The 14,564-nt window shown below is 39.1% G+C and overlaps 1 protein-coding gene across 1 annotated transcript in view; it reads left to right on the top strand.

Moving 5' to 3' along the window:
• The window catches only part of ITPRID1 (ITPR interacting domain containing 1), a 91,081-nt gene that overhangs the window by 8,556 nt on the left and 67,961 nt on the right, over positions 1-14,564 (top strand). The window contains 3 exon segments of the mRNA XM_045564308.1: positions 7,182-7,233; positions 9,213-9,299; positions 11,442-11,644. Coding sequence (XP_045420264.1) covers positions 7,182-7,233; positions 9,213-9,299; positions 11,442-11,644 — 342 coding nt within the window.

Below are 14,564 nucleotides of genomic sequence, written 5' to 3' on the forward strand. Positions count from 1 at the left end.
TGATAGAAATTATTTTCATTTCTCCCTTTAGCTATGACAGATACCTTCCCTTGCCCCTTCTGTCCACATTAATTTCAGTAACTGCAAAAGGTTGGACAGCTGCCCTTGCTGCTTACATTCCAAGTCTCATTAAAGCACTTCAGAAAGGATAGTCTCTCACTCTCTGCTCTATCTTCTAACAAATATTAGGGCATCTTAGTTGATTCGTCTGACAATTTCCTTTTTCGATCTCTCCAGGGTGTCGTCTGCTCAGGGTACATGGATGACTTACAGAAAATGGCCTCACGGGCATCCTGCAACTTCTTTCCTTTTTTCCCTTTCCGAGAATCACCACCCCTGGGTGCAGATTAACTCCTCTTACTGGTCACTGACTGTGCACGTAAACAAGTTAGATTCTCAGTTTGGGTTCAGTAAGGATCCACAGACCTTCCTATAAACACAAACACAATAGGACATTCAGAGCCTCTTTGGGCTCAGTCATTAAAAGGTCCATGGTCATAGATGTCCAGGTCTCTCTTTCCAGGCTGCAGACTCAATCTCAGATTTCATATTAAAGCTGTGTATTTAAAAAGCCCAGAGAGAGTATCTGGTTTGTAGCACTCATTCCCACCACTATCTGACTGAGATATGCACTGTCACTATAATGCAAGGATTATAATGCAAGTGAGTGCATTGTCATTATAATATAAGGATAACAGACATGCAATGAATGCACATTTTAACATTCAGGCTTGTATAACTGGCACTTGTTTAACAATGCATCCAAGCATAACTGTGAGTGAAAAACTAAAAAGTAACTCCTAAAGCAAAAAGACAGTGACTGTCAAAGATATGCTGGGTACCAGTTACTACTTAATGGGTGGTTAATTAATTTGTCCTTTTTTATATTTAGATATTTCTTCTCCAACCCACAGAGAGGTCCCAAAACAGCGAACTCATTTCTTTCCAGAAGGAATTTGTTACAGGATAAGAACTTAGAAAATCAAAATCTAAATTTTGTGGTCTATATTATAAGAAAAGGTCAACGTAAATCCGATTAAAAATGATAGGTGTTCCCTTGTGGCTTGTGAAGTGAAAGCATTCAGGACAATGAACTGTTCTAGGTGAAGGGTACAAAGGTTTAAAATATGTGACTTTTGCTCTCAAGAATGTCACTCTGACTTGTCCAGGATCACTACAATTGAGATATAACCTACACCAATTTTCCTACAAGACCCTCTAGTCTTATCCCTTCTCATTAAATTCTTACTTCTTCATCTTTCTTCATCCAATTTCTCCTGTCTTACTCTTTCCAGTTCTGTCCACCTCCTGCCCTTCTGTGAGGCCTGATCCAAGTCCTATATTCTCCATCAGACCCTTCCTGACTCCTGTTCTGAGACTCAATCCCTCTTCTGAACACCAGTAACATCCATGGGGTCTACCCATATGGTACTTGGCCAGTGTGGCCTCAAATTATTAGGGATATGATATGTCATGTTGACAAAATTGTAAACCCCACTGGGGCAGGAGTCATCTCTAAATTATCTGATGGCTCCAAAGCTAGTAGACAAAAAGATCTCAGTAAAACATCATGGAGATGATGTGCCAGACTGAGAAATCCGCTCAAAAGGGATGAGACTTGAGCTAGCCAATGAAAGAGGGATATGGTTTTGAAAAAACAAAGAGGTGAGGCAAGAAAAATTAATTTGGTAGAAGCAATAGGAGGTCAAATGAAGGCACAGAAATGAGAGGAAAACTAAATGTGCTCAGGAAAGCATATGGCAGGTGATCAGACTAGAGAAATGGTTCCATCCTAGGGAGCAATGGTGGAAATTTTTCTGTTAGATAGGGTGTTTTCAGATTATAGATGTCTTAAAATCCAGAAAGAGGAAATCACACCGGATGTCTTAGGACTGAGGTGGCACAGAGGTGTCATCTCAGGTTCTGGTTCAAATGGATGGGTCATTGTAACCAGGGTCCAGGCCGAGCAGAATTTTGACACCATATCTTTGTTCACCTAAAAAGAAAGTTGTGAATAATTTGTGTTAATAATTAGTGATAACTGTCGTAGGTGCAATGTTGGGGAATTGAAAGCAGGGGTGTTACACGTTTGCCAGCTCTATTGTAGTGAGTTCAGAACTCACTTCAATGTGAAGAGAAATGACAGATTCGGTGTTTATCCTGGCAATGGAAAGAGGGTGCACACATTGGGAGAAGTTATTGTGAACTCAGGCTTGAGGTGACAGGGTTTACTTTGAGGGTCAGCATGGAATGGGGAGGAAGAGTCAACAGCATCTGGAAAAGAAGCTGATATGAGGGTGAGAAAGAACAAAGCGTTCCAACCGGCTTTAAGGTTTTGAGCATGAGTCTCAGGCAGAATGTAAGGGTATTTTTTTAAATATGAATTTGGGTTAATAATTTGCCAAGTAAGACAAACAATTGCTGCTGACTGCCTCTACTAAGTGTCCTGGTCATGCAGGAGTTAAATATACAGAAAGCTGCAGAATGCTATTATTTTAGAGTCTTGCAAAAATGAAATTTCATTAGTCTATTGGATGATATTCCAAAGAACCAAATGTCTTCCATGAATCAGTCAGAAATGCTTAGGAAAACCAAAATAAAAAATGCTTTCTAAGCCAATAAAGGTGCTAATTAGTGCCTTCTGCATATCTAACTACATCTTCTCCAGTAATACATTTTGCAGGGTTAAGTGTGGTGTCTGCTGCTTCAGATGGCAGAAGTCCACCTAACAGTAGGGAGGGTGGCTGGAGACTCAAGTATCTAAAAGGGAATCAGAACTGGCATTTTAACCCAAGGAATGGATGTATTGAATAGAGCAGGGAAAGTTTTTTTCTCACTTTAATTTTCTTCCATATCAACTCTAGGAAACTTGGGGATAGTAGGACTTAATTTTTTTATCTCTCTCCTTCCCCAAATGCTTTTAGAGAGTAAAATCTGGTTTTGAAAGCCTAACAAGGGTATCCTGGAGAGGAAAAAAAATGGAGAAAATATCAAGACCAAGCAACTAGAGGAGCGAGTATGGAATTGAGGAGGACCCAGTGAGCAGAGCTTTGTGTGGGGAATACAGGTACATCTGCAAGGATCCCACCTTCTACCTGGGGCAGCCTCACGCCTGGTGCCTACAGAAGTGTGGAGGAAATCCAGGTACAGGAGTAGTTTGTCTGTCCTGTTGTAGCATTGCCTAGGAATGAGATTCTTGCTCTGATCAGAGGTAGCAGACTCAAATGCTTCCAGGAGCCAGGCAGGTAATTGCTAACGAAGGAAGCAGGCAGGAAAGAGACTGCAGAAAACTGGAGAACACATTGACTTCAACAGACTGCTGCCCTGAAGACACCTGGACCAGTGCTGCTGGCTCGTGCAAGTTTTAAAGAAAGTCCTGGAATTCCCGGTGAGAACTGGCACATTGTGGGCCACCAGCTTGCACCTCTCCGTTCAAGTTCTTTATTGAAAACAGGCAAACAGAAGCAGAACCTGACCCCGACAAACCCATCCAAAGGCCCCAGGAAGTTTACCTTACACATTAGCAAAATGGGCAAAACCAAAGCAAAACAGGCTAGGGATAATACTTTAACAACTGCCCTGTGCAAGACTCTCCACTGCCTGGGTCCAAACACTGGAAAGGCCAATCGCTGCTTCCACAGTGACCAGGAAATAAACACACAGTAACACTGTGAAAATACCACTTGCTCTCCCAGGACCTAGGGAGCTGGAATGTAAGATGGAAATCAAGCAATAAACCTAATTAATTTTTAATAATTTTGTCACAATTTTAAAAATGAGGCTTATCTTATGAATTTAAAAAATTGTGTCAGTTTACCTTGGCTTGGTTTTCTCCAAAATCTACGCTTAGCAGCCGAGAAGACTGTATGTCTGAATATATTGGCTGTAGATAGACATGTGTGTCATTTTAAACAAGATGAAGAAAAATAGTACAGGAGTCTGGTAAAGCATGTAAAAGCTGTATTTGTACATCAAGGAGGATGAGGTTCAGGTGAGGGGGTCCCCTAATTGTCAGTGATGGCCGGACCTCACAGGATGCCAGCTGAATGGTGGAAGGCTAGAAGCCCCTTTCTGCAGCTGGTTCTAAAACTGTGTAAGGTTTCATATGTGTCATCAGACCAGAACTCCTCCACACACACACTGTGACCAAACTGGATCCACTTTGCACATTCCTAAGAAAACATTTTGCCTTTAGGGGTTTCTTTTTCTCTTGGAGGCTGCCCTTGGTTTCCTGGCAACCAGATTGTTCCTAAACAACGGCAGGCAGAGGGGCGGGGCTACTAGATCTGTGTGGGCACTAGAATCCCATGAAGAAGCCCCGGGTGAAGGGCTCCAGATTCTGGGAGACTTGATTTTCTGCAGGGATAGGGTTTTGAAAATTCAGCAAGGCTGAGCTAACTCTTCTCATCAGTATCTGAAAATGGATCATTTCATCTCTGACAATTTGAACAATTCACTGTGGCTACAATAGCAGATCCCTGGCCTGGATGTACACATTTATTCACACATTCTAGGATATCCAGAGCAAGAGCAGGTAAACAGAAAAGACCATATTGGTGGCAAGTGCATCAGTACTAGCAGAATATGCAGCCAAGTGTCCTAGAACTGTAGAATGTTTTAGGAGAGATTAGATGCTCAGAAACTCTCCATAACTATCCAGGTAAGCTTAACCAGGCAAAAATGGAGGCTTTGTGAGTTACATGCAAAGTAGTAGATAGAAGATGTGCTGGTAGAAAGTGGGCAGAGAGAAATGGAAAAAAAAATTACTTAAAATGATAAATATTTATTTTACCTTCCATTTGGGAAACTTATTATTTATTTCATCATGGTACCAAGTTATTACAATATGATTGCCTAAAAATTATACTGTGCTTGCATCTATGACATGGTTAATAAGGTGGCAAATAGGCTTTCACTCATGTGACAACTTCAATCACTTGGCAGTGATATTACGAGTTTGAGAAGCTCTGAGATTGAGTTGCGTTCACTGAGCAAGAGTGCTGCAATGGATTAGCAATGCCTGCCTAGCTAGGGGACTTGTGTGTTGAATAGATGACAGTTTTCAAACTCTGGATCCTGGAGGTGCCTCACACGGTGAAGGAAGACCTAAAGGGAAGAACAGTCCATGCAGAACAGCTCTCTTCTTATCCATTTAAATTAGTAGAATTTTGTAAAAGATTTCATATGGTTGTGGAATTCCTCTGATACAACCCAAAGTTTTAATACTATGTTTGTAATGGGGGGAGGAAAGACTGGAATTTTGATTATAAGTTCATTCCTCATTTGGTGCATATGTTTAAGTCAAATATTCTATTGTAACTTACATGAATATTTGTCATCAGATGTCACACAGGAAATTTAAAAAACATCACATGTGTTTCATAATGATGGTCATTCAGTTTGATATTCCCTTCTTGGTAGTGGCTCCCTGGAAATTTTTATGAAGCAGTTATGTGTTCCCTTCATATTAGCAACTTCTAATTTTTAAATAGGTCCCCAAACCTATTCTGTTTTTCTCAGAAAAAAACTCATGAAGTTTTTTCTAAACAAAGGATGATCAGTAAGTTAATCTTTTGTGATCATTCTAATCAGTTGGTAGTGGCTTTCCTAAAGAAGTGACAAGAAAGTGATGTGATTGATTATTGATTAATGATGTCTGCCATGAGAGTAGCATTGACAGTGGTAACACAGAATATACACACACACACACACACACACACACACACACATATATATTCCCCACTCTGTATTTAAAACTTTAAAACAGATTTGTATTTCTCACCCTATGTGACTCTTGTGGTGACAGAGTTCCATTTACTTTGTAGGGCAGAGACATTTACTATACCTGTTCTCTCACTGACTCTTTAAATTGTAGTCATGCATTCCGGACTTAGCTAAGAATCCACTATTCACTTGCACCTCAATAATGTATCTCCAGTTTCTATCTTTCTATACTAGTAGGGTTTTTTTGTTTGTTTTTTGTTTGTTCTCTTTTTTTCTTTTTGCCATTTAGTAGGATCACTGAGCCTTTCAAAAATTTACTGAAAACTGTGGGTACTCCTATCTCCACCTCCAAAATTTGGCACTGAATGGGCCTCTCTGATAACCAATATTTATTTCCTCTTTTCCATGCTCAGCTCCACTATTGGGCAAATGAACCTTCAGCCTCACCTTTCTCACATTTATTTGATTGCTCAAAAACCTTTCATGGATTTCCATGTCCTAACACCTTCACATAAACTCTTCTTTCTAGCTTCCAAATAAGCTACAGGACATTCTGTTGCAAGTGTGGTGTGACAGAAACAACAACAACAAACTGAAATTTACTATAGCTTTTTACTGGCCATGAGAAATCTATTTAATCTCTCTGAACCAGTTTTCTTCCATATTAAGTGAAGATTAATAATACCTAAATCCTGGATTTGTTGTGAGAATTAAAAGAGATTGTGCACATACCATACCTAGTATATTGCCTCACATAAAGTTAGTGCTAAATAAATAGTAGCTATTACTACTATAATCAATAATAAAGGTAGTAATAAATTCCTGTGTCTGCTGCTTTGGGCTGTATGATCATAGGATCATTATTAGACTTCTGTGAATCACAGTTTCTAATAGGAACAATGAGGACAAGTTCTAATAATAAGGCTACTGGAAGAAGTAGATGGTACAAATGACTGGAAGATGCTCAGTAAATGCTGAGTACTTCCAATATTCCTTTGCCGACCCTCACCCTGGCTCCTCAACTTTGCATAACGTGAGAAAGTGTCCCAAAGTGCCCTGTGAGCTAATCACATTATCCCTAGCACTGTGACTTGCACTTGCTATAGACATCCTTTTTCTCTTCTTTAAGGGCAATGCCTCTTCTCCAACCATCAAATTCTCCCCATTCTTAAAAATCCAAGACAAGTACCACTTTCCTCCATGAAAACTTGGCTGACTACTTCATTTACCACTGACTTACTTCTTCATTGAGCTAGTATATTTCTTCAAGTGCTTGTCACACAATTTAGCCAGTAGTTATATTCTGTCTTTTTCACTACAGAATGCCTTGTAGTTCATACCTATACAACTTTGGATACGGAAATTCAATTCTACATTGGTTCGACTGGGGACGAGAAAATTTTCCATGAGATAAAAGAAAATTAAGTTCACATCTACCTTGTTTGTTGTTGTTGCAGTTCCTTTGTATGAGCAAGGGATGTTTCAAATGACCGTGAAAGACTACATGGGGTAAGTAGCAGAATCAGTGTTACTTCCTGCCAATATTTTACAGCCACTTCTTTGATAAAAGAAATGGAAGTGAGGAAGTTTCTTAATAATACCATGGATTTGGGGATCTTGTGAAAGGTCGGGAGTTTGGCCACAGTGCCTAGAATATTTTCACCAGCTTTGAGAGAAATAGAGGTTTCTTAAATGTCAAAAACGTGTGAGCAAATTAAATCAATAAATGCCGATTTCAGGGGAAATTTAATTAGAATATATGCGTGCATGACATTCTATTACAGTGCAACTGTTCCTAAGGACCTCTTCATAAAAGAGTTACCTTCATATTTTCATTTTGCCAACATTATTACTCATCATTGTATTTACTGGACAATAGTACATACAATTCCAATGTTAGGCAGAAAGCAAGGAGAGTATCTTATTACGAGGAGAGACTAGGTCTCAAAGTGTGGTGCCCAGAACAGCAGTGGCAGCAGCACCTGGGAACTTAATAGAAACACAGATTCCCAAGCCCCACCCCAGACCTACTGAACCATAAAATCTGGAGGTAGCCTCCAGAAATCTGTATTTTTGCAACTCCTTCAGATGATTTTGAGGCACACTGGAATAGACTATAAGCTCTTTGAGGTTAGGAACTCTGCTTCCTGTGCTTTCTTCACACTTGGATTTTCAGGATAATTCCAACTAGTTGAGAATGAAATATACAGTACTATATCCCTACTGCTCCTACCAATTCACACTGAAAATTGTATTTGTCATAGATTTTTTACCTTACAGGATTGTTGTTTTTACTACCCATAGAATCATAGAGCTAAAAGGGACCACAGAAATCTCTCAGGCAACTCTCATTTTATCAAGGAGAAAAATGAGAGCCAGTCTCGGGGACCAGCTTGGGCTCCAATGGCTTTATTAGAAAAGTGACTACACGTGGATTCTTCTGCACCTCAGGCCAGACCTGCTTCTAGGTGGCTCTGCTGAACATTACAAAATAAGATGTGACCCTCAAACCCAGAATGAAAACTAAATTATGGCAGGGCCAATACAAATGGAGGTGAGGCAGTAGGTAAAAAGGTGTCTTTTGCTTCTTCTCAAGAGAGCAAGCTCAGCAAGCTCAACTGTCTGTTAAAAGCAGAGTTTTTATTATCCAGAAACACACACTTTCTCAACCTTAATGAAAGGAAGCAGTTAAACAAAAGAAAGTCAGGGCCTAGCCGTTCTCCCTAAATGTGGATAAGACTAAGACAAATTCAGCCACCCAAGTAGGATACCTTGGTCTCCTTGGGAACACTGAAATCTACATTGTACTCTTTGATAAATTGTAATTTTGTGCCAACTGGCTATTATGTTTGAGAGGGCTAGATGTGATCCATGGTATAGCTGAGCTAAATAAAACTGAACTATACTATCACACGTTCTATTCTCTTTGGAAGAGCTTTCAAGTGATTTGCAATGCAGGCCTACTGGATAGAGTGAGTCTCGTTTTTCCAGTGGGAGAGTTTGTTACTGTTGCACATGGATGGCCACGGGAGCCCTGGAGATGGCACTCAGAGATCGTTAGCCATGCGGTATGAAACCCTTCACTACTACGAGAATTAACGTGGAGCTGCTTCAGTGGCTGCTCACTGTGCTTCTTTCATCACATAATTTTTACTTCTTGCCGAAAGTTGGTGCCTAGCGAAGCCGTGTTCCTGAAAGGTTCCCCAATGAGTTGCCATCTGTCAAAAGTGAGACATTCTGCCACCTTTATAATGAACACTAGCAGGCACCTAACACTTAAATTCTCACACCTTCTGTAACAGAGCTCTGGAAAAGAGGAGCAGCTCCTCCCTCCAAGCTCTCTCTTCTTCAAAGGCGTGGCCATTATGGGATTATTAGAAACTAAGAGGAAATGCAAATGTTTGCTCTGGAAGAAAGAGATTTACAATGACCGCCCAGGGGACTATCTAAATCAACACATCTCATTGTTGGTATTTTCCCCACTGTAGATCCCTGCATCAGTTTTCAGGAACTCCCACTCTATCCAGAGGGACCAGTTTCAACTCTTGCCATTCTACTGCAAGTATACCACAAAGGTATGTAATTTCCAGGCACTTTTCATCCAGAGAAATCCTTCTGTGCAACAATGGATTTCATGAAATTATAAATAGGCACTTGGTGAATGAATGGATGAGAGAATGAATAAAAGATTTCCAAACTCCAACTTGCAAGAACAGTATAAAAGAGTAGTAAAATTGGAAACAGACTAAATATCTGTCAATGGGGAAATGGCCAAATAAAATTATTGGCCCATTCATTTCATGGAATTAGAATTCCATTATAGCAATAAAATTAGGTAAAGATATGCATAGCAATTTAGAAAGCTCTTCAAGTCATATTTTTAAGGGAAAAAAGCAAGATGCAGGAAGATACATAGAATATGTTACTATATATAAAGCAAACAAGAAAAAACTATAAAGCACATATGTAACTACATAGAAAAATATCTGGAAAGATACACATAGATGGGATCAGGATGAGTGAGGGTAATGCCTAAAGGGAGAGTGAGCCTTATGTCTAATATTATAATCTTTTTACAAAGTGAGTGTATTTTATGTATTAATACTTCTTACAAAATTAAATATGAATTAAAAGGCTAATGATATTTTCATACAATACAAAAATATATTTAATGATAAATCAATCAACAATTATATTCTTGGTCACGAGACTGAAGGCTTTGGAAAGCAGAAACTCTCTGTTCATTTTTGTGCCATGGGCACCTAGCATAGAGCCTAGAACATGACAGATATTCAATAAATATCTGTATAAATGGGTAGGATAAACACTTTTACAGTGAGGTCAATATAATAACAGATTAAATTTTTCTTGCATGATTTAGATTTTTTTTCTTCCTTGAATCTCTCGCATATTAAGGTGTCTGTGTCAATGTAATCACGTGGTTGGCACTCTTGGTTCTCCAGTTAATTCCAGTGATTAGGTACTCAAAATAAGCCATCTCCACTTCACATTATGAGTATAAGTCTATCTAAATCTATTGCACTGCAGGGGGAGCACAGTTAATAATAACTTATCGTGTATTTCAACAGTGCTAAAAGAATAGATTTCTTACATTCTCATCACAGAAAAATAAGTTGGTAAGAAGGTGTGTATGTTAATTAGTTTGATTGAATCTTTCTATAATGTATACAAAGATCAAAACATCACACTGTACCCCATAAGTATGCACAATTATTATTTGTCAATTAAAAATAAATTTATTGTTAAAAAGAAAGAAAAAAGAAAATGTGAACGTGATGCTGGTGGTGTCTGGTCAGTGGACCTGCTTGATGACACTATAGGTGGCTGTTATTGAATGTGTGAATAGATAAATAAATGAATCATAATTAATCCAATTTAAATGATGAAGTCACAAGAGTAAAATTATCTAAACCATCTCAAAAAACCTCATTCGTGTTGCATGTAAAGTAAAGGCCAACAGAAACATCAACAAAAGAGTTCAGCAAACCTGGTAACACGGTGTCAAAAGTTCCAATTCCCAGAGTCCATGAGAAGGTCCATAGCGTAGCAACCCAGGAGAAATTCAGAAATGAGTTGACATATAGAAATATAATATCCAGATAACTGACATTTATCATTTTAAGTGCCAAAATGGACTAGAATAATTTGACAAAAGCATTTTTTGTTTCTCAGGCAAGTCTAAAAAAAAATACAATACATATATCTACCTGGAGACTTAAAATCATTTGTAAACATCCATCCTTGTAGTCTGCACTTAATGATATCCTAGGCAGGTTTGTGTAGCTGAGGATGCCCCAGACTGATGCTCTTTAAAATACTCTTCTATGAGTCTCGTTCAGTTTTTTTGTTTCTTTTTTGCCTTCATTGATCACTTCTTTGTGGTTGTCAGTGCCCTGCCTCTGGTTGGCTTCTGTCCACAATCTCCCTGCCCTATCTAATTTAACACGTGCCTATTGTGACATGGAAAGTCAGTTAAATAAAACTCATAGTATTGTACGTAAAGTACAGGCAAGCAGTGGGGGTGCCGGGCTGTCCTTCAGGTATATATATGAGTGAGCTTTAGTGAATGCACCATCATCTCTTCAGCTTCCTCTTTCACTCACTACCTGGAAGATTGGTGGATGAAGTGACTAGAAAACATAGCTTTGGGTTAAGTTAACTGTTACCAAATAAAGCAATTCATATTTTTACCACAGCATTCCTGAATGGCTGGACTTTTGGGAAAATGATCCAGTGGAAATTCTCCTGGCTCTGGGGTTCGGTGCTGACGAGCCAGACATCTGCACCCAGATCCCAGCCAGATTCCTTGGTTGTGGCTCGGCCGCCAGAGGAATCAACATCCGTGTTTTTCTTGAAGCTCAAAAGCAGCGAATGGACATTGAGAATCCTAACTTGTATGGTAAGTGAAGAACGTGTGACATGTGCATCTCAGCAATGGCATTGAGTGGTCACATGGGCCACAGTAAATTAATAGAGGGGATGATGGGCCAGGAGATTGTGTGCAGTAGCATTCGACTCCTCTACTGCAGTGACTTAAAACAGAAAAGTTTTAGTTCTTGATCACTCTGCATGTCTGACATGGGTTGGTGTGTATGTTCGGAACAAGAGCGTATCTGCTCCATGTCACCCTCCCTCAGGGACCTGGCCCCCAGTCTGGAACCTCACTAGTTGCAATGACAGAGAAAGGAATGGAGAATGATACTTGGCTCCTAAATACTCTGCTCATACACACCTCAAATCTGTTCAGACTTCATTGGTTAAAATAAGTCACATGGCCACACTTAACTCTAAGGGGGTGGGAATATGCAATCCCTCTTTGTGCCCAAAAGGGGGAAACCTGGCAGTACTCGTGAGCAGCACTAATATATACCATAGCCATACACCCAGGAGTCAGACCAACCAGTATCTGCCAAGGCTTACCGTGAGTCATTAAGTGAAACCCTAATTTCCTCATCTATATGAGGCTTAGAACATTGTAAGTGGTAGTTATTAATGCCTCTTGATTTGTGGATTAACTATTCCTAAACCTTATAGTGATCATGCATGCTGCTGTATTTCCCTAACTGGTGGTCAAAAGAATACTTTTCTCTAGGACATTACTAAGGATGTTCTTGGGGTATGTGTACCATGCTCAAATAATTAGGGGGAAAGATGCCTCGCAGTTCAACAGGTTTATTTACTGCAGACTTTATTTAATATGCTAAGGTGAACCTTCAAACTCCTAGGAAATGCAATGAGTACAGCATTTCAGACACATTTAAATACAGACTGCCTCTTAGAGAAGCATTGAAAAACATCTCCCCCATGGAACAGAGTTTGAGGAATTCTGGATGGGGAAAATGACAAAATTCTGTTTCTGAAATAAATTCTTTTAAATAAACAAATTCACTGAAAGGAAAAGCAAGTGAGGCAAAGTGTTTTTCTCAAACAACTATCTGGAACAGGGACTTCACTTGGAGTTCTCACTTTAGTTCCTGTTTGTCTTGTTTTTGTGTGTGCTGAAATGAGTTTTTAAAGAAGAGTATATAAATTTGAAAGTGTTACAATGTAATGTTTCTTTACTTTCCAGAAGCAATCAATATTGTTTTTTTGTTGTTGTTATCTCCTCTTCCAAGCAGCCCAGAGATATAAGTTCTTTGATCAATTCTTTATTTGGGGAGAATAATAACACTTACCAATATTTGAGTAGTGTTTGAGCTGATCTACGAAGTAAACATTTTGCAAATGAAATTGACACATGGATTATAGAGAAACTTGGAGTTGGCCCCTGATCCTGCGATCTCTGGCCCGCGCTTATTGCTGCTACTTAACACTTTTGATACAAGAAAGCTGAGAAGGTCATATGCAAAACAAGCAATAATAAAATCAACTGGCTGTTCAAAAGATAGAATGAAAAATTATATCTCATTCAAAGTCAATACAAAAGGTTTAAACTTGGGGAATGAGAATCAATTAGTCCATTGTTGAATCTACCCAAAGGCAAAAATAAAAGAAAACACTCACCCAACACTTTAGGCTATTGTGTTCTCTGAATTGACTTAACCAATTAAATTGATAGGTTTTCTCTTACTCTAAATATAAAAACCTGCTATGGATAGATGTAAGGCAACCATAAAGGCTGAATTATGAGTTAATTATACCCTTTGGCTCACAAAAGAGATTTAGTTTCAACTACAGCTTAATTTAGGGGGGAAATGTAATCAGAATTATTCTGAAACATCCAGAACCCAAGAGTTCCTATAAGTCTTTAAAAAATATCACCATTCTCTGTGAGAAATCCATCACATTTTTTTTGGAGTAGAAGGATGATTAGTCAGTATCTTCTCCTTTCAGACGAAAGAAACAGGTGGGCTAAGGATATGCTCATGAGAGTCAGTAGTATTGCTGGGATGGTGGAAATAACACAACAGAGGGCATCCTTGCCCACCCATGTGGTCCTTGGCCAGTGCTGAGTTATGCGATCCTCCATGCTATCACTGGGGTTGAAAGAAGGCCATGCAATAGAAACAAAATAATTTTCTCTTATTATCATGATTTTATTATCTTGAGATACCAAAAATATTTTTCACCATTTTTTTTCAAGCCAGCAATGTGTTCCCAAATTAGCCCTTACTGCATTAGGTCTCTTCCATATGCTAATTGTCAATATTATATTTGCATATTGCCTAAATGATCTGAGGCCAGATCATCCAGGAAGGCTTACAAGTTGAGGAGCTGGTTTGTTCTGAAAGGCCAAAGAGTTTTCACATAATGACTTTCTTCTTTTAAAAGACTGAGGACAATATATTCCCCTCCTAAGTCTTGCACATTTATTAATATATAATTATTATTTTAACAACTGATACTCACATAGCATGGTGGTTTCACAACTTCGCTTTGATGCTCACAACAGATGTGAAAGATACATAAGGCAGGTATGATTCCCCTAGATGAAAAAACTGTCTGTTTACTATGTGCCTAGCACAGGGCTGAGCACTATATATCTATTACTTTACTCCAAGGTCAAACTTCCAGTGATTGTATGACCTGGGATTTGGATCCAGGCCTTCTGACTCCATATATCATGATCTTTCTGTTACAGCCCAACCAGGTTCGTTGCCTGTTGCTCAAGAGGCAGCCAATACACTGAGACATCAGGGATTACAGCAGAGAAAGGGTTTAATATCACAGGCGCCATGTGAATTGATGGGAGGAATTTCTCAAATCTGTCTCCCCAAGAATTTGAGAGAAAGGGTTTTTAAAGACAGTTTGGTGGGCAAAGGGCTAGGAAATTGGGTCTGTAGATTGGTGGGGGATGAACTCAAAGGACTGGGAAGCAG

The sequence above is a fragment of the Lemur catta genome, chromosome 11, assembly GCF_020740605.2.
Source record: "Lemur catta isolate mLemCat1 chromosome 11, mLemCat1.pri, whole genome shotgun sequence".
Taxonomy (NCBI): Eukaryota; Metazoa; Chordata; class Mammalia; order Primates; family Lemuridae; genus Lemur; species Lemur catta.